The sequence below is a fragment of the Marmota marmota genome, unplaced genomic scaffold (genome assembly GCF_001458135.2).
Source record: "Marmota marmota marmota unplaced genomic scaffold, marMar, whole genome shotgun sequence".
In the NCBI taxonomy this organism is placed as follows: domain Eukaryota; kingdom Metazoa; phylum Chordata; class Mammalia; order Rodentia; family Sciuridae; genus Marmota; species Marmota marmota.
In genome coordinates, this window is record NW_026000080.1 from 2,202,348 (window position 1) to 2,223,091 (window position 20,744).

Here is a 20,744-nt window from a genome sequence, read left to right on the forward strand (position 1 = left end):
TTGCTGAATTCATTTATTAGTTCTATTAGTTTCTTGGTAGACTCTTTTGGATCTTCTAGGTATAGAATCATATCATCTGCAAATAGTGATAATTTAAGTTCTTCTTTTCCTATTTTTATGCCTTTAATTTCTTTTGTCTGTCTAATTGTTCTGGCTAGTATTTCAAGAACTAAATTGAATAGAAGTGGTGAGAGAGGGCATCCCTGTCTTGTTCCGGATTTTAGAGGGAATGCCTTCAGTTTTTCTCCATTTAGAATGATGCTAGCCTGAGGCTTAGCATATATAGCTTTTACAATGTTGAGGTAAGTTCCTATTATCCCTAGTTTTTCTAGTGTTTCGAACGTAAAGGGATGCTGTACTTTGTCGAATGCTTTTTCTGCATCTGTTGAGATGATCATATGGTTCTTATCTTTAAGTCTATTGATGTGGTGAATAACATTTATTGATTTCCGTATATTGAACCAGCCTTGCATCCCAGGGATGAATCCTACTTGATCATGGTGCACAATTTTTTTGATATGCTTTTGTATTCGATTCGCCAGGATTTTATTGAGAATTTTTGCATCTAAGTTCATTAGAGATATTGGTCTGTAGTTTTCTTTCTTTGAAGTGTCTTTGTCTGGTTTCGGGATCAGGGTGATGTTAGCCTCATAGAATGAATTTGGAAGAGCTCCTTCTTTTTCTATTTCTTGAAATAGCTTGAAAAGTATTGGTATTAATTCTTCTTTGAAGGTTTTGTAAAACTCCGCTGTATACCCATCCAGTCCAGGGCTTTTCTTGGTTGGTAGTCTTTTGATGATCCAGCATTATTTTGAACAGAAATTTTTACTCTTTGTGTTCCATTAGCAGATCTCACATAATATTGTGCTATATTCAGCAAACTAGTCTTTTGCTTCTATCAACTAGTCTTTTGCCTCTATCAAACTAGAAACTCCTTTAAATTCCAGATTTTTTTTATTTCTTAATATACCCAGAATCTACCACTATTCCATAAGAAATTCAATTCTTCAATTATTGCATTGATTTACTGAATTTTTCTAATTCAAGGAATATTCCCACTTTTGACAGATTGAAATCTAATAAAAAGTCTTTTTAACATTGTGTATTTACTCTTGGTTAGTTTATAGGCTTCAAGCATTTCTTTTCTTATTTTGTTATTTTGTAACCAAGAAGTCAGACTTTCTAGTTAGTCTTGCTTTTGTGTTTTATCTCTGTGACCTCCCAAATTCTCTTAAATATTTGGGTTGCCCTTTTCTGGATATTTTTAAGTGCTTTAAATTGTCTTCTTGGTATTGACTAAAATGACTCCTACTTTTGCACTCTAAAAGGTTCACATACAATAATAAATTTTCTCAATTTAGATTTTTTGGAGGGTAGAAGGGATAACCAATAACTTACAATGAGTTCATTTGAAAATTCAATTATATTTAGTTATGCTGATTTTATATTCTTATTGCTGGATATGGTATGGCATTTTTATTTAGAATTTATTCTAATTCATATGTACTCATCTAATCAACAAGAAAACATCTGTCCATCTATGTAATTTTATATAATGGTTCACAAGTCTTAATTATATCTGTCATGAGCTTCATTTTTTTTTTAATATTTATTTTTTAGGTGTAGATGGACACAACGCAATGTCTTTATTTTTATGTGGTTCTGAGGATCGAACCCGGGTCCCACCCATGTTAGGCGGGCACTTAACATAAGAACATTTTCTATAGATAGAGATAGGATTAATTTAAAAATCTCCAAATCAATATTATTAAGCTGTTTTTAAAATAACAGAAAGTAAACTAGAAAATATATTACCTTTATGAGATCATTTTGCAAGTTTGTGGACTTTTAACTGTAATATACCAGCAGAGTCCAGTGACCTCAGTTTTCTTTGAATTTCTTTTTTGGACTGTTTTTAAGGATTACTATTTTTGTTTATGAATTCTTTCTTAGAAGTCTTTCAAAACATAAAGACAAATTATGCATATTTTTTAAAAAATAAAAATTCTGTTTTGCAGTTAACTCTGTTGTCTGTTGATTTATATATTTAAGAATTTGAGATCATTAAACATCTCTTATTTACAACTGTGCTAAAAAAGACTCAAGATATAATAACGATGATGGAATAATAAATGAGTCATCAATATATATTATTCTTCAAGTTTGTTATTGTGTGCCCTACATTATGATACCATCTTTGTAGTGTTTTGTATTGTTTTGTTTTCTTTCTTTTTTTAGCTTTTATTGAACTCATTTGGGGATTTCAAATCTGCCATAATAGGGGCTGAGGTTATAGCTCAGTAGTAGAGATTTTGCCTTATACATGTGAGGCACTGGGTTGAATCCTCAGCACCACATAAGAATAAATAAGTAAAGATATTATGTCCATCTTAAAAAAAAAAAAAACTTTAAAAAAAATCTGCCATAATGATATAGAAGAAAATTGACACAAGTATTTCAAAATGATCAAGTAGATCGGAATGTGAATGCAAAGAGACACTTTAGACTTCTTCTGTCCAATTATATAGCCACTAGTCAGCATGACTATTTCATTTAAATTAAATCAGAATTTCCTGAGTCACCTTAGCCGCATTTCAAATACTCAATAATCATCAAAACAAATCAGATATAGAATATTTCCATTATTGAAGAAAGTTCTATTAGTGCGGCTACAGACTATAATGATAATAATAAAAGTAATTATATAAGCAAAATCTCAAGATTATGAATGAAACTTCATATGATAATATCTTCAATAAATGAGCTAGGGATGCAGCTCAGTGGTAGAATACCTATCTAGTATGCATGAGGCCCTGGGTTTGATCACCAGCACTGCAAATATAAAACTAAAAAATAAAAATAAATTTAAAAAAAATCTTAAATGAACTTTCTCACATTCAGAAATCAGTAAATAATATATATTAACGAAGACTTAAAGGAAATGTGATATTTTTATATCAAATCTTGAACCTACTAGAAATATATTTGAATTTTGGAATCAATTTTACAAGACGGCTTTGTTCCAGGTTCATATGTGAGTTCGTGAACACATAGTTGAGGTCAAACCACATTGCCTATTTTGTTATATTTACCTTCAAAACCAGAAAAATACAGAGTAAATACTTGAGTTTATTGTGTTTAAATTCGTATTAAAATTTCTAATAGATTTGCTTTTTACTTTTACTTTACTTCTTTTGGAAAATTATTATGAAATCATTTAAAAATAGATGTATAAACAAGATCCACTGAACTCAGGTGATAAATAGTGACGATTATGTTTCCTAATATTTTAGCTCTCTTGGAGTGGTACCACAGCCCCATATTTATTTCCCTGGACTTCATTTACTATTTGCATATTTAACAACTCATGTAGCACATGAAATTTGATTATAATATGTGATCATTAAACTAGAGGATTACAACAAATAACAATATTACATATTCAAATACCAATCTTTTGTAAAATGTTTAAAAATTCACTGTCACTTTGCTTATGATTTGTAAATCATCATGAGAATTTTTCCTCAAACTATACCATGCTATATGTTTACCTGAGGAAATAAATACATTGCTACATTCAAAATTAAAATGGAGATAGCAGTATTGGATTTAAGCAGCTGTCATTTTTTTCCTAACTGGATGGAGATCCAACGATACTATTGCCTTTCTTGCCATACATTTTTACCATTCATTTTTAGTTTACTTTCTCCAGCAAAACATTTGGGGGCTATTTTGACTATTGTGAAATATCAATTTTTAGGAATAATTCTTTTGATATGTTGGAGAAAGGACATCATCTTGTATTCATGTGAATTTTTACATATTCAGTTTCTCTAGTTCCGTTTTTGTTGCCTCTTTCTTTAGCACCAACATGGTAAAGCCTCCTTTCTCTAAATTCAGACTACTCGTGAACTATCATTAATTTACCAGCATTTGGACTGAGGGTATAGCTCAGTGGTAGAATACTTGCCTAGCATGCCTAAGGCCCTGCAGTGGATTGAACCCAGAGCCTTATATACTCTAAAAATATTTTTTACTAATGAACTGGATATCTCCAGTCTTCAGCAGTTGTTTTTATGATCACCTTTTATCCTTTTTAATTCTTGCATATCTGTTTAAATAAATCATGGGTTTCTTCCTCACTGTAGGTTTGTTATATTTACCTTCAAAAAACCTCACACACCCTGTAGGTTTCTCTAGATTAAAAAATTCTGGGCTGAGGATGAAGCTCAGTGGCAGAGCACTTGCCTGGCACATGTGAGGCACTGGATTCAATCCTTAGCACCACATATAAATAAACAGAAAATAAAGGCATGCTGTCCATCTACAACTACAAAAAAATATTTTTTTTTTCATATTCTCATGGTCTATCCAATGCCGTATGTATAGAAGTTCTGAAATATTTGTGAAAAGATTTGTTTACTTGCCTGTAGGATGTGATTTGCCTGCTACAGGGCACTTAACCTCTATTCCCCACATTCAAAATTAGGATGCTGTGGATCTATGTTTAGCAGAGAAAAGAAGGAATTGATGAAGATGGTCATAATGACTCAGTATTCCTTTTAAGTTAGTTCACTTATTTTAGCTTATTAAAAGTCTTGAATGGGGACTGGGGTTGTGCCTTGGTGGTAGAGCACTCACCTAGTACGTGCGAGGCCATGGGTTCGATCCTCAGCACCACATAAAAATAAATAAATAAAACAAAGGTATTGTGTCCAACTACAATAACATTTTTTTAACTATTGAGTGAATAAAAATTATTAAATGTGCTAAGCTCTAGTTGGGCAAAGAATTGCTCTTTTGTTTGTTTGTTATTGGTGGGGGGATACTGGAGACTGAACTCAGGGGCATTCAATCACTGAGCCACATCCCCAGCCCTATTTTGTATTTTATTTAGAGACAGGATCTCACTGAGTTGCTTAGCATGTCACCATTGTTGAGGCTGGCTTTGAACTCATGATCCTCCAGTCTCAGCCTCCCGAACAGCTGGGATTATAGGTGTGCGCCACCGGCAAGAACCACTTTTTTTTTTAAATACCCTAGAGAGGTTTCTTATATTGTAAAAAAAAGTGTTTTGACACAAATTTAAAAGTGGTGTTATGTGATGTTTTACACAGGGGTCACGTAGCATTTGCCATTCGGTCAGTCTAAAATGCAATAGGATATCATGAGATCACTTTTGTTTCGGAATTCAAGTACATGCCTTTGAACAAATTCTAAAGGCTGAAGTTTGTAGAGAAGATGTACTAATCAGCCAGAATAATAGTTTATTTTGAACTAAATTTTGTAGGGAAAATTACATGGGATATCTGATTATCTATCTACCAACAAGTCCTCAGAACCTTTAAAAAAATATCATTTACTAATCTTTGTTTTGTTTTCCTAAATGTAAGTATGTAAAGACCTTCATAATATAATACTTCTATAATACTAATGCTCTTATTCTCAAAAGTATGTGTTACTTTAAAATCTTAAGAGATTAAATGACAAGAACTGTTACTAAGAATTAAGCAGGTATCTAGTCAGCCATGTCAGAGCATGCCTGGAATCCCAGAGATTTGGAAGGCTGAGGCAGGAGGATTGCCAAGGTCAGCCTCAGCAACTTAGTGAGACCCTTCACAGCTTAATAATATTCTGTCTCAAAACAAAAATTACTGAGGATATGATTCAGCGGAAAAGTGCTCTTGGGCTCAGTCCCCACAACTAGGAAGGGGACAAAAGAGGAGGTATCTAAATAAAACATATTTATTTTAGAAAAAATATTATAAACTTTTTAATTGGAATAATTAGAAATTATTGTTATTGAAAAGTTCATAAAACATAGATTAGCAATAATCAAAATGGAGGGAAACATTAAAATTTCCCCAAATCTGTACTCCCTAGTGTAGCTCTGTATTATTAAAATAATAGTGTAACCCTCTTAAAATAATAACAGCACGTTTTTTGGTTTTTGTTTTTATATTGTTTAGTTTGGCCTTTTTCATTTAGAAATGAAACTGTGGATAAATATTTAACCAGTAGTAGTTGTTGTTTTTAACAACCATAAGAAACAAACTTTTTCATTTCTTTCTTTTTTTTCTTTGTACTACTAGGGATCAAACCCAGGGCATCACATATGGTAGTCAAGCACTCCACTGCTCAAGGGTTTTGATTCATTTTGCTGAGTACCCTACTTAGGGTACTGTTTATATTTCCTTCCAAACTCACCTCCACCAAAATCTCTCTCTCTTCCTCTTTAACCTTTCGTATTCTAAAATCTTTTGTTGTTCTGAATATCTCCCTCCCCCACTCTAATTTGATAGCTGTGTCATCTTTAAAAACTCTTTCTTTAAGATATTTTTCTCTCTCTAAATTTCCTAATCTGTATGTTTAAAGTGTTCTGGTATTACTGTTACATAGTACATTACTAAACAAATTCTTCCTTTATATTTTAATTTTTTAAACTACCCTGGCTGCTCTCATATATTTATTTTTTTGTTGTTTGTGTTTATCTGTTTGCAGTATGGTTATTTAACTCAAATGTTCTAGTAAAGTGTTCTACCACTGAGCTAACTCCCCAGCTCTTTTCTTTTTTCTTTTGAGACAGGGTCTCATTAAGTTTCCTAGGCTGATATCAAACTTGGACTCCTGCCTCAGACTCCCTAGTAGTTGGGATTACAGGGATGCACCACCGCACCTGACTCATATGTTTACTCTTACAACTGAGCTACACTATAATGTAATAATAATATAGTGTACATATGTAAGAATTTTGTCAATTTCTAAAACTTCCATCGGAATGTGGGGATTTAATTAAAACACTTAACAATGTCTTTAATATTAGTCTTCTCTTTAGGATAAGTCATTGTTTAAATTTCTTTATAGTTTTTTAAACGTAGGACATAAAGTTTCATTTGTTAAGTTTATTTCCACTCTTTATATTGATATCTGTAGCCAGTTTGGATTTGGAAATGAAGAATTTGAATCATTTTTTTTTTTTTTCAGCTTTCGTCAGAAGTGATAAACCCAAACTATTCAGAGGACTACAAATCAAGGTAAGGTGATTAAAATGCAGTCTTTTTTTTCCCCCAGTGTTCAGTTTTTTTGGTATTAAAATCAATACTTGGGTAAATAAATTTTTTAAAATTTTGAAATTACTAAGCTTTATTTTTTAGTTTACTATAAACAGTATAACGTTTACAGAAAAACTGAGCTTTCTTGAGTGTTTCCATATACTCTTTGACCCTCACCCTCAGTTTCCCCTGTTATAACAGTGTTTACAGTTATTGAGCCAATATTGATATATTAGTATTAAGTAAATTCCATCATTTGCATTTAGAGTTTGTTTTAGTCAGTTTTTTCACACCATGACTAAAAGACTTCACAAGAATAATTTTAGAGGAGAAAAAGTTTATTTGGTGCTGAGAGTTTCAAAGGTTTCTGTCCAAAGATAGCCAACTCCATTTATTGGGGCTAAGATGAGATAGAACATCTTAGCAGAAGGGTGTGGTGGATGAAAGCAGCAATCAGGAAGCAGAGGGCAAGACCTAAGTATGAATGTGAAATAACATTCTTTAGGTGGTGAGGACAGGGATGGAGATTGGATATCATAAATATAGGGAATATCAGTAGAGTAAAGGAGATAAGGAGGAAGGACAAGAAAGGGGAGGAAATTTGGATTGAATTCAACAAGATCACATAATATGCACACATAAATGTACCACAGGGAACTTCATTGTGTATTATGTAGAAAGCATCCAATCAATAAATAAATAGGGGCTGGGGCTGTAGCTCAGTGGTAGAGCACCTGCCCCTCACATGTGAGGCCCTGGGTTCGATCCTCAGCACCACATAAAAATAAATAAATAAATGTATTGTGTCCTTCTACAACTAAAAATATATATATATTTAAAAAAAAAAATAAGTAAATAAGCAAGCAAAAGTAGATTAGTGCCAGGCACAGAGGTGCATGCCTGTAATCCCAGCTGCTCAGGAGGCTGAGGCAAGAGGATCGTGAGTTCAAAGCTAGTTCAGCAACTTAGCGAGGCACTAAGCTATTCAATGAGACCCTGTCTCTAAATAAAATATCAAAGGACTGGGGATGTGGCTCAATGGTTGAGCACCCCTGGGTTTAATCGTCAGTACCAGAAAGGAGGGGGGAAATAAGGAAGATTAGTGGAGTAGAGGAGAGAATAGGGGGAAATAAAGTGGGGGGAATGGGGATCAAAATCAAATTCTATGATGTCAAAATTAGCCCACCTACTATGTATAGCTATAATGCTCTAATAAAAAATATATCTTTATTTTAGATCTTTGATTATTTTCATCAGTTTTGTCATTTTTCTCATATAAATCTAACAAATATATATATAGAGAGAGAGAGAAGATTTCTCTTCCTTTGTTACTATGCTAGTCAGCTTTTTGTTACTATAATATACCTGAGATAAATCTATTTATAAAGAGAAAGGCTAATTTCAGCTCACAGTTTTGGGGATTTCAGTCTATGACTGACTGATTGGCCCTGTTGCTTTGGGTCTGTGACAACACATTATGGCATGAGCACACAGCAGAACAAAACCATTTACCTCATGACTGGGAACAAAAGAAAGGGAGGAAGAGATTGAGCTTGAAGAGTATTGTGGCCCACAATATATCCAGTGAATGGAAAAACTTCCACCAGACTCCATCTCTTAAAGGTTCTACCACCTCTCAGTAGTGCCAAGCCGAGGACTCAGGATTTAATGCATGAGCCTTGGGGGATATTTAAGATACAAACTATAATAGATGCTAATGTAAATGGTATTTATATGTTAATTTTAAATTCCACATAATTATTACTGGTAGATAGGAAGTCAGTTAACTTTTGTAACCTTATATTTTGAATCTTGCTGTCATCCCTAGTTTCATGATTATTTTTGTTGATTCTTTGGAATACCCTCTAAAGATAGTTGTGTTATCTGTGAATAAAAACTGTCCCATTTCTTCCTTCTCAATCTGAACACCTCATAACTTGTACATTTCTTGAATTATTACATTAGCTAGGACTTCAGGTACAGCGTTGAATAGGCATAATGAAAGGAGACATCCTTGCCTTGTTCTCAATCTAAAGGGAAAAGCATCTAGTTTTCCCAGTTGTTGGTTTATCAAGTTGATAAAGTTTCCTCTAGTCATAATATATTGAGTTTTAATCATGAATGGATGATGATGGATTTTCTTGTCATGTGCCCTTTTTCTGTATCTGTTAATATCATATGATGTTTCTTATTTAACCTGTTAATAGTGATAGATTACATTAATTAATTTTCAAATGTTATAGCAGCCTTGCATACTTAGAGTATATCCCAATTTTGTCTAACTTTTTATTTCTCTTGCTAGATTAAAATAAGCTTTTGAATAATGAAAAATTTTAAACAGAAATGATATAGTATTGTTGTCATTGATTTATTAATTCAGAGGACCCATATTTCCTTTTTCCCCCACATTTTTTATTGATGCATTGTATCTGTACATAATGATGGGATTTGTTATGTATTCATACATGCACACAATATAACAATATAATTTGGCCAATATCAATCCCTAGCATTTCCCACCTTCCTCGCCTTCTCCTACCTCCTAATCCCTTTTTTCTATTGATCTCCCTTTGTTTTTCATATTTCCCAACCCCTTTATCTTTTTCCTCTCTGGCTTCCACATATGAGTGAAAACAAATGACCCTTGACCTTTAGATTTTGACTTATTTCACTTCACATAATGGTCTCAAGTTTTATCCATTTTCCTACAAATAACATAATTTCATATTTTGTTATGGCTCAATAAAATAAAATATGTGTACACATACCACATTTTCTTTATCCATTCATCCATTCTAGGCTGGTTTCATAGTTTGGCTAACGTGAATTGTGCTGCTATAAACATGGGTATGCACGTATCACTGTTGTATGATGACTTACATTCTTTGGGGTAAATACCAAGAAGTGGTGTAGCTGGGTCATATGGTGGTTCCATGCCTAATGTTTTGAGGAACCTCCATAATGATTCCCATAATGTTTGTAATAATTTACAATGCTATCAACAGTGTGAAAATGAGAACCCATATTTCTAAACTTCACAAATGGTTTGGGAATATACCAAGTGCTAATAACCATATCAGAGCTTATCTCTCTCTTAAGTTCACAGCACCAGAATATCTTTTTAAAAAAAAAAAACAATATGAAGCATAGTTGCTGAAAAAGATTCTTAAGAGCTCCCTTACTCATCACTGCTATATTTTTAGTTATAAATGGGTTCATATTTATTGTTACAGCCTTTCCTTGTCCAGAGTAAATATTTTTCAGAACCCTCTCATTATTGGACCTAACTAATGGATCTGAAATTTAAAGAACCCAGCCTAATTCAAAAGTGATCACTGGAAAATCATTATTTTTCTTAAGCTGAGGAAAATTTATGACCCAGTGTGGGATTCTCTGTCTGATTTTTTATCCACAGTCTAATTTAAAACATTGTGGGGGTGGGGAGGGAAGCTTGTGATAAAATTCTGGGCCTCTCTGCAAGCATTCTACCACTGAGCTAAATCCCTATCTCAAAAGCATTGCTCTTATAAAAGCATTCTGTCTCTAATTATTTTGAATTTACTTGCCTCCACCATTAAATATTAGCTTATTTGAGTTTAAGAGTCCTGTATGCAAGAAACATTTGTTTCATTTAATAATAATAAAACTGTCTTGCCTAGCATGATGGCACACACCTGAAATCTCAGTAACTCAGTAGACTGAGGTAGGAGTATCACTAGTTCAAGGCCCATACGTGACAACTTAACAAGCAAATGCCTAGCACATGTGAAGCCTGGATTCAATCCTCAGCACTGCATAAAAATAAAATGCACCTAGTTGCCCTCTCTTTGGGGGAAGAAAACAAAAAAAAGACTGGGAATGTAGCTCAGTGGTAGAGTACCCCTGGGTTTAATCCTCAGTACCATTGGGGTCTTGATACTAACAGACATTTTTCTCTTGAGAATTAAAATGTAAATTTTTTAAATTCTCATTTTCTGTGAAATTATATTTAATTCTTTTTAAAGACGTCTTTAAGATCTGTTGATTGTGATGTTATTTCTAAAAGCTTTTTTTAATTGCTGTTTTAATTAAGCTGCTTTGATCGTGGTTGAGGCTTAGAAGGCTCTTTTTAAGGAGAAAATAATGATAATGTTCCTCTGTTTTGTAGTATGTTCGTGGTTCAGACCCTGTACTAAAGCTTTTGGACGACAATGGGAACATTGCTGAAGAACTAAGCATCCTCAAATGGAACACAGACAGTGTAGAAGAATTCCTGAGTGAAAAGTTGGAACGAATATAAATGTTGCTTTAGTTTTGGCCTATTTTGTTACCTTGTCAAATGAAATATTACAGCACCTAGAAAATAGTTTTGCTCAGTCTCTTACAGTGAGGCATTAAACATCTAATTAGAAGTTGAAGTGGCAGCACAGCTCCTGATAGCTAAGGAGTTGGCAAGCTTCACAAACCCCGTTTTTTGTTTTTTGGTTTTTTTTAATAAATTTCTGTCCTCCTGCATTTGTTATACCACTAACAAAATGCTTTGTAATAGGCTTCTGGTTAATTATGCAAATGATAGTTTGTGATAATTGGTCTGGTTTATGTACAACCCATTTTTAAATTAGAGAGGTTAATAAGAGATGATTGCTATGCCTCATGTGCTGTGTGCTATTTTGAAAGTAATAACAGAAAACTACAAAGCAAATAAGACATGCCAAGCCTCAACCGCCTGATCCTCATAGCCTCTCATATTTGTGTATTACCCTATTTTCTTTTTAATGGAAAAGTTATAGTTTGTAATGAATGTACTGCTTAAAAACTTGGTAGCCTAATTATTGTAAAACATTCAAGAGCTGCAGTGAGAGTGAAACATTCACAAAGATTTGTATTAATGAAGACTACACAAAAAACCTTTCTGAGGATTTGTGTAGATCCGATATTTAGCAAATTTTTGTGTTTTACATTCTTACTGAAAAGTTCCATTTAAAAATGACCATTTACAAGACCAAAATATAAATAAAAACTTTGAAAATCTATCTGAATTTGAAATTTTTCTGGTTTGTCCTCTCATGTTTAAAAATGATTAAGCTTCTCAGTGTGTTCTTATTTTTCATATATGCTTTTCTCTTAGCCACAATGTAAGAATGACTATACTGTTTAAAACTTTATCATAATTTCTTATTGTTGACAATAGACGTTGATTACTAATCTTTCCCGGCGGTTTATATAACTTTTTTATGTCCCTATTGCAATATAATTAAATATAGTATTCATATATATGCATAATTTGCCCTAATATATTCCCAGTACTTCCTTTTTCCCCTCTCTTCTACTCTTTGCCATTCCTTCCATTTCTTTATGTATTTTTTTCCATTGGTGCTTTATAATTTTATATAAAAGTGGAATTCATTGTGATATATTTCTACATGCATGTAGCATTATTTGGTCAGTTTTATTCACCTATTCATGTAATATTATAAATTATGTCGACTTTAAAAGCCAGCAAGAGAATGAATATAAATCTCTATACTTTGGCTAATCAAAATAATATAAGAAATCCTGGCAAACAGACTTATTGATTATGAATAGCAGTGGAGAGGGCTATCATTTTGATAGTTCTAGGCCCCGGTTAATTTGCCACCAGTCCTTAATGTTGTTGCTACTCCCAAATAAGGGGGAGATTAAACCTATTGTGGGCAGTAAAAAATTTTTTTAAAAATAGGAGTTGTCCCCACATGCAGGAGAATAGTAGTATTTAATGATGAAACTTCAAAACTTCTGGGATTGGCATAGAAAATTAATTGGATTGGTTTCTGGGCAGTAAGAGCCAATTAAATGAGTATTTGGCATTCGGGATAGAATGACAAAAGAAAGACCTAAAAAGTCTATTATATTCAAGTTATTATGAGAGATCAAAGAAGCTAAAATACCCTGCAATATCTTAGAGCTTTAGGTTCTCAAACTGATGAATAAAAGGGTATCTATCAAGCCCTGCTGTTTTAATTAAGAGATTCAAATTTGGAGATTCAAAACTAATGGGCCAATTCCAAGTGGTTTTTGCCTATTGCAATCAAAGAATAGTTTTTTAAAGAAACAAAACCACTGATTACCAAGAAAGGGGTATAAATACTAATCCAAAAAGTACCGTTTTATAGCCAAATTCTGACGTTTGATTAAGCTTATTCAAATTCAGAAATGTGGATATGTGGTAGTCATTTGATATTTATGACTTTACTCCCCCTGCCAAAATTATGTTACTTGTAACTCTAAAGTGAATTTATCTCTAAATTTCTAAATTTAGCAAAGGCTCTTATAAGGAGCTATAAGCAAGAACTGACGAATTCTGTTAAGAGGATTTGAGACATTAAAGCCATTTTAAAATTAAAGTGCAGAAAATACTTTGGAAGCAAATTCTGCAAAATTTTGAGTCAAGGGCTGGAGAGTACAGTTCAGTGGTAGAACACTTGCTAGCACAAAGAGGGGCCTGGGTTTGATGCCCAGCATCACAAAAATATTAAAAGTTAAAACTGTCAATAGCTAGGGTGTAAAAACATGTTTAAAAATACCTGGGAAGCAGTACAGATTGTGTATATGAACATAACTACATTTCTTTTTGTTTGAAAATTAAAACATGTTTTCATTATATCTGATGGTGGCAAAATATTCTTTCTGGGGGAAAGAGGGAATGCAATTGTGATGAAAAGTTCAGAATAAATCTTTGTTAATGAAAAGTAAACATTTTATCTTTGGACTGGCTCAGCCCAGGAATCGGTAGCATGAAACAGTTATTCAAAAATACCAAAGAACTAAAACTAAGGATAATAAAATGAGGACTTTTTCTGGTAGCAACTTCTAAAACATGCACCCCAAATATTATATTTTATCCATCCAGCATCATGAAGAAATTGAAGGTTAGACTTTAAAATTCAAAACCTTTTTTATAAGTAGTAGGAAAACTAAACTACATTTGATCCTCTCTTTTCAGAGCCTGCTTTTGAATTCCCCTCTTGTGAAAATTTAATTTGTAACCCCACAATACTCACAATACTATATGCACAGAACAGAAAAAAAAAAAAAATTACCCAAAGCACAGGTTCCCAGCCAAGGTCAAATGAGGTGACACTTTGCCTTGTTTCAGCTCTCATACTGTAAAGAAGTGCATATAGTAACACATTTTTGGACTTTTTGTTGTTGATTTTACTTTAAAATAGACCTCAGGAGTGGTATTGAGGTCGAAAGTTACGTTACAGAAAAAAATATAGAATATGTTTTAGATCCTTTGTTCAGTCCTGAGTTACAATGCTATTAGCTGTGAGTTGAATGTTATTAACATTACTAAACAAGATCTCTAAATAGAAACACATAAAACAAGGTTATATGTTGATAGATTGATGAAAGTGTGACCAGAAGTTCCCATGAACCTAATTCCATGTTTCTCCTGGGAGCAATGGTTGAGTATTTCAGTGTCTTCAGTGATTTTTATATCATAAGTACCACGAATAACGAATCTTTTAAGACAGGATCTTGCTAAATTGACCAAGTTGGCCTCACATTTGTGGTCCTCCTGCCTCAGCCTCCCAAGTCTGGGATTACAGACTTGTACCACCACACTTATCATCAGCTAACTTTATTAACCTTTTTGTTTAGCTGTAATTTATATCTTAAAATTTGCCCATTTAGATTATACAGTTCAGTGGAGTTTTTTAGTATATTCAGACATTCAACTGTTAACCACAATCTAAATTTAGAACATTTTATTATCACTCCAAAAAAGATATATTGTACCTGTTACACTCACCACAACTTCACCAGACCTAGGCAACCACTAATCTGTTTTCCATATGAATTATTTCATTTATGGCCTTTTGTGTCTTGCATCTTTCCCTTAGTGTATCATCTGGATTCATCTATAAAATAGTGTGTACTTCAGTTCTTCTTATGGTCAAATATCCCTTTGTATGGATATACCACCATTATTTGGTAGACACTTGGGTTTCTATTTTGAGGCTATTATGAATATTGCAACTATATATCCACCTGAAGGTGTTTTCATTTCTGTAGACTTAGGCGTGAAATTGCTGAATCATGTTCCATGTTTGTTTAATTTTTTTCCCCACTGTGGTTCTGGGATTGAACCAACTGCCTTCCATATGCTAAATAAGCATTCTACCACCAAGCTACATTTCCAGCCCCGTCATGTTTAACTTTTTGAGGAACTTATATTTTTCCAAAGTGGCCATACCCATTTTGCATTTCTATTAGCAATGTATGAGGGCTCTAATTTCTGCATATCCTAGTTTCTTAATTTATCTGTAAGAGGATATGCATTATAGTCTTAGCATCAGGAGCCATTTAGTGTTAGCCATACACTAACACTTTGCCCTCCACTAAATAGTCTTTAAACTGTTATTCTTTAAATCTTTGAATGTATTTGTAATAAATTTACCTGCTTCTGTCATTTTCCACTTCCCCAGCTTCAGTCATGAATAAAACCATAATGTCTCCATATGTGGTAGAGGTCACATTCTAATCAGAGAGGCAATCTTTAAACAGTTTAAAAGCACAAATACATAAATGCAGTTACAGTAAAGAGAAAAAAGTTGCTAAGAGAATTACAAAGGAAACATAAATGAGTGTAGAGATCTTTGAATATATGACATTTAAACTGAGACCTAAAAGATGAAGAGAAGTTACCCAGGAAAAGAGTGAAAACAACTTCCAGTCAAAGAAGAACATGTGCAACCACCCTGACCTAGGAAAAAGTCTAGCATCACCTAAAAAGGGGCAACTGGAACCCAGTGGGACAGGGGAAAATAGGAGGAACAGAGATTGGGAAGACAGGCAAAGAGGATATGGTTCATACCATCTTAGGAATTTAGCTGTGTATTGGAGCTAGGGTTGTGGCTCAGTGGTAGAACACTCTCCTAGCACCACATATAAATACATAAATAAATAAAATAAAGGTCCATCAACAACTAAAAAAAAAAAAAATTTAAAGAATTTAGCTGTATATTGTTAGCTTCAGAATAAAACCCGAAAAGGAAAAATCCTTAACCAGGGGAATGATGAAATCCAATAAGAACAACTCTAAAGTTCATTTTAACAATCAGTAAATTCTCATTTATGTCTATGTGAACACTTAAGTACTTTATCTGATGCTTTCACTAGTGACTAATAACCTTTCGGGGAGTCTTAATTAAACAATTTGCTTTTTAAAACTATTCATCAACTGGCTTTGAAGAAAACTAAAAAGCAAGCCCAAGGACTGGGGTTGTGGCTCAGTAATAGAGCTCTCATCTAGCACGTGCAGGGTGCTGGGTTCGATCCTCAGCACCACATAAAAATAAAATAAAGGTGTTGTGTCCAACTACAGCTAAAACAAAATATATTTTTTTTAATTTAAAAAAAAGCAAGCCCAAGAATAAATGTTAAATTGCTTGATATTGTAATGTTCGTTCACATATACTCAAAAGGACCGTTATATCATTTACTACTTATGTGAGTGAAGGGAAATTCTATTGGTTCACACCATACTTGGGCACTCTTCCTTTTCCCATCTTTTTGTTGTTCTTGTGGTAGTGACCAGGTTTCACTGTTTGACGAACTGGTCTCCAATCCCTGGGCTCAAGTTATCTTCCCTCCTCAGCCTCCCAAACTACTGCAGGTATTTACCACCAAGCCCAGAAGTTCTTTTCTCTTTTTTTTTTTTTTTGGTGTGTGTGTGTGTGTGTGTGTGTTTTGCTGGGGATTAAACCCATGGCCTTGTGCATGTGAGGCAAGCACTCTACCAACTGAGCTATATCCCATCTTTGATCTGAACACTAATCTTAATTGTAGCCCTAATGAATGATGATGGAGCTCTAACCTTGAAACAATTTAGCTCAATATCTATGACATTGTTTCTGTTCCTACTCCATCATAACTGATACCAAGGATTCTTGGGGCTAGTTTTACCTTTTTGTACACCTAGACTGTTGACCCAAGCTTCTGGTTCTTGTTACCTGTTCTCTCAGGGCATGAGTGTCTGTTACCCAAACAGACCACCCTATTTGTCATTCCAGATTTGGAAATCTATTCTGGCCTGAATTGTGTTCCTAATTCTTCCTTTTTGGCTTATGTACTGACTTATACCCCATATTCTCTGATCTTATTTCTACATTTTCCTGCCTAACCTGATCCTAGAACAGTGACTTTAACCCTAGCCACAAATCTATAGTAGCTACTGCTAAGTAACCACCCCAAAACTTAATGGTTTGAAAAATTGATTATTTCTTTTGCTTATGAATTTGTAATTTGGGCGGGGCTTCATGAGGACAGCTTATCTCTGTTTTACAAGGTGTCAGCTGGAACAGCCCAACTGAAGCTAGAGGTTTTACTTCCAACATGGATCACTTAAACTGGCAAACTAGGACTGTCAGTTCCTTTCTATTAAGTAGCTTGGGCTTCCTTATAGTATATAACTTGGTTCCAAAAATAAGCATCCTAAGTATAGAAATTGCCAGTTTCTTAAGTCCTGGGACCCATAAGTGACAGTATCACTTCTACCATCTTCTATGTTAAGTCATAAATCCCCAATTTAGGGGAACAAGCATAAACTCATTGGAGGGGTGCTGTGTTAATCAACTTTCTATTTCTGACAAAATACTTGAGATAGTCAACTTAAAAACAGGAAAGGTTTATATTGGCTCACAGTTTCAAAGATCTCAGTCCATTGTCACTTGGCTCAGTTGCTTTTGAGCCTGTGGCAAAGCAGTACATCATGGCAGGAAGCACATAGCAAAGGAAGATGCCCACATAGTGATAGCCAGGAAGCTTTTTAAGGAAAGGGCTGGGATCCTGGGATCCTAATATTCCTTTTCAGGGTTGCCTCCAAAAACCTAACTTCCTTTCACAAGGTCCCTCCTCCTAAAGATTTTATCACCCTCCAATAATGCCACTGTCTGGGGACCAAGCCTTAAACACGTGGGAAACTGGGGGAGATTCCTGATTCAAATTATAACAGGCATCAATAAAATTTTGAAGCCTATCATAGTAGCATACACCTGCAATCCCAGTTGCTCTGTAGGCTGAGGCAGGAGGATTACAAGCTCAAGGCCAACTCAGCAACTTATCAAGACCTGTCTCAAAATTTTAAAAGTTACAAGGGCTGGGATATAGCTCAGTAGCAAAGCACTGCAGGATTCCAAACCCAGTACCACAAAAAGAAAAAAACAAAATACTTTTTGAAGCCTTTTTATTTTGCTGGAGAGTAGATTGGTTTATTTTTGTTGTTGTTGTTGTTGTTTGTGGTACTTTCTAGGGATTAAGCCCAGGGGTGCTCTACTTCTGATCTATATCTCCAGCCCTTTTCACTTCATTTATTTTTTAATTTCATTTATTATTTTTAATTTTCTGATACAGGTTCTCACTAAGTTGCTGAGGCTGTCATTGAACTTGCAATCCTCTTCCCTCAGCCTCCGGAGTAGCTGGGATTACAAACGTGTGCCTCCACCCGTGACTGGAAACCATGTGTATAACTGAATATATTCCAGCGCATTTGGGTGACTTTTTTTAAAGTATATTTTTCTTTTGTCTTAAGGACTTCTCTCACTTCAGACTTGCTTACATGAGAAGTTCTGAGTTGCTTCATGTACTCCAGGTGTATCCATTGGCTAGGCACTCCAGTGATTTAACTAGGAACAAGAACTTGCCTCCCAGATTTTTAATTTGAGCAAAGCAACTACCTCAGCTTTGGACTGCTAAAGTAATTTTCAATTCAATGTGAATATCTCTAAGCTTAATACAAGACCCTCTCAACCTTAAAGTACCTGGGACAGGATTCCTGCCCACTTTGCCTGCATAAGTTTGTATATCTAGTCACTTTATCTGTAATTTGTATAAATGAGCATGTATATATAATATATCAAAATACATTCTACTGTAATGTATAATTAAAAAGAATAAATGAAAAATAAAAATAAAAGAATCCCTTATGAATGTAATTCCTTTCTAATTTATTTTATTTAGAGACAGGATCTCACTGAGTTGCTTAGCGCCTCGCTTTTCCTGAAGCTGACTTTGAACTCGGGATCCTCCTGTCTAATCCTCCCAAGCCACAGGGATTATAGGCTTCTGCCTCCATGCCTGGCAGTCTTTGTCTTTTTTTAAGCAACTTTCACTTGGAATTCTAAGGTACTCTAAATTCTGAGAACCACTGATTTATAAGGGGTAACATCCAAGCTGAGAACCACTGATCTATAACGTTCTTCCCTCTCAAGACTGCAATAGCAACTCCTACCTGAATTCCTAGCCTGTTAGACTGCACTACAGATTTTAGATTTCCCAACCCATGCAACTGCATGAGTCAATTCCTTAAAATAGAAAAAAATATATTCCTTAGAACTTATATGGACAGATTCTACTGATTCTGTTTTTCCAGAGAATATTAATTCACCTCTTAGAATATCTGTTGCGGTAATGATTAACCTTTACTTATAAAGATTTGAAAGGAAAAGGTCAACAAGTCTAGACTATTGTAGGCTCCATATTTAACCTATCTCCAGAGATTGTCAGTGTATGATATTGAACAGATTTGACAGGCTCCTCCTCACAGCCACCTCAACAAAGTGCTTACCAAGGTGGTGGTGTTTTCCTCATTAGCAGTAACACATGGGATTGTGTTTATGTTTGGTTCTGCTAAGGATATGCCATCAAAGCTAACTAAATGAGTCACTTAAAACTGTTTAAAGGTAGGACTTAACAGATGTAAAAAGAAAAAAAGTCATCTTTTAAGTGTAAACAATGATGTTGGTTGATTCAACAACCAACAATAACATTGGGTTCAGAAGTTTCTGAAAGGCAGAAGAGAGCAAAAAATGTGTTTTGTAATTGATTCAAAAACATAAGTAGAAAAAAAAAGTTACTGGGTAATAAATTAGCTCTGGAAGAAATACTTCTTGTCAAATTAATGTAATCATTTTTGACAGAGATATTAGCCTGTTAGAATAGGAGGAAGTGATGGATGTAATCTGTCCTCAATGTCGCTAGGTATTTTATCCTGTCTGACGTTACATAAATATTTGTAAACTAGAAAAAATATGATCTAACGGTTCTGTTCTTAAGCAGGTGTGTGTGGGAGTGCTGAAGGATTTGTTCTTAGTTACTTTCCACAGATCACTATCAACATAGGACAAAGCAAGTGGCTTTTTCTGTTTTCCATTATGATATGACTGTTGCTAGAATCATGGTCCTTGGCAGTGAGCATCCAAGAGGCAGAGAAAAAGGTATCATGGCTGGGAATTCTTACTCCCTGTCATTTTTTTTCCTAGGCACATGACTTTTCTTGTTTCCCTTCCCTATAACTTCTCCTGGAATAGACTAATTTGCTTGTGTGTCTCAGTTCTTGTTGCGGTCATCCATACAAGCAGTCCTGCCCTCTCTTTTTAGTGCCTGGCATCATGTCAATTTTTGTCATGACTATGGAATGCATTGAAGTGAAGCTTTGTCTTCTCTGAGCTCTAGGATTTCTACAAGTTGGAATCAAAAGCTTGCTTTGGATTTTGACCTTTTCAATGCTTCTTTCTTCCACTTCTGTGGAAGTGTTGGCATTGGAGTCTGTCCCACATTGAAATCATGTCCCCACACTTTCTAATAAATTAGAAAGGAATTACATTCATAAGGGATTCTTTTATTTTCATTTTTCATTTCTTCTTTTTAGTTATACATTACAGTATAATG

General features: G+C 34.3%; 1 protein-coding gene across 2 annotated transcripts in view; it reads left to right on the plus strand.

The window, feature by feature from the left end:
• Selenof (selenoprotein F) overlaps window positions 1-12,064 on the plus strand; it is a 38,382-nt gene extending 26,318 nt beyond the window's left edge. Inside the window, exons 4-5 of one of the 2 annotated variants that reach the window (XM_015504727.2) lie at window positions 6,985-7,034; window positions 11,200-12,064. In XM_015504727.2, the coding sequence (XP_015360213.1) occupies window positions 6,985-7,034; window positions 11,200-11,331 (182 nt within the window). In that variant the 3' untranslated portion in view covers window positions 11,332-12,064. The remainder of the gene's footprint in view (window positions 1-6,984; window positions 7,035-11,199) is intronic. The other variant, XM_015504728.2, reaches the window with a different exon arrangement.
• Window positions 12,065-20,744: the final 8,680 nt, after the last annotated feature.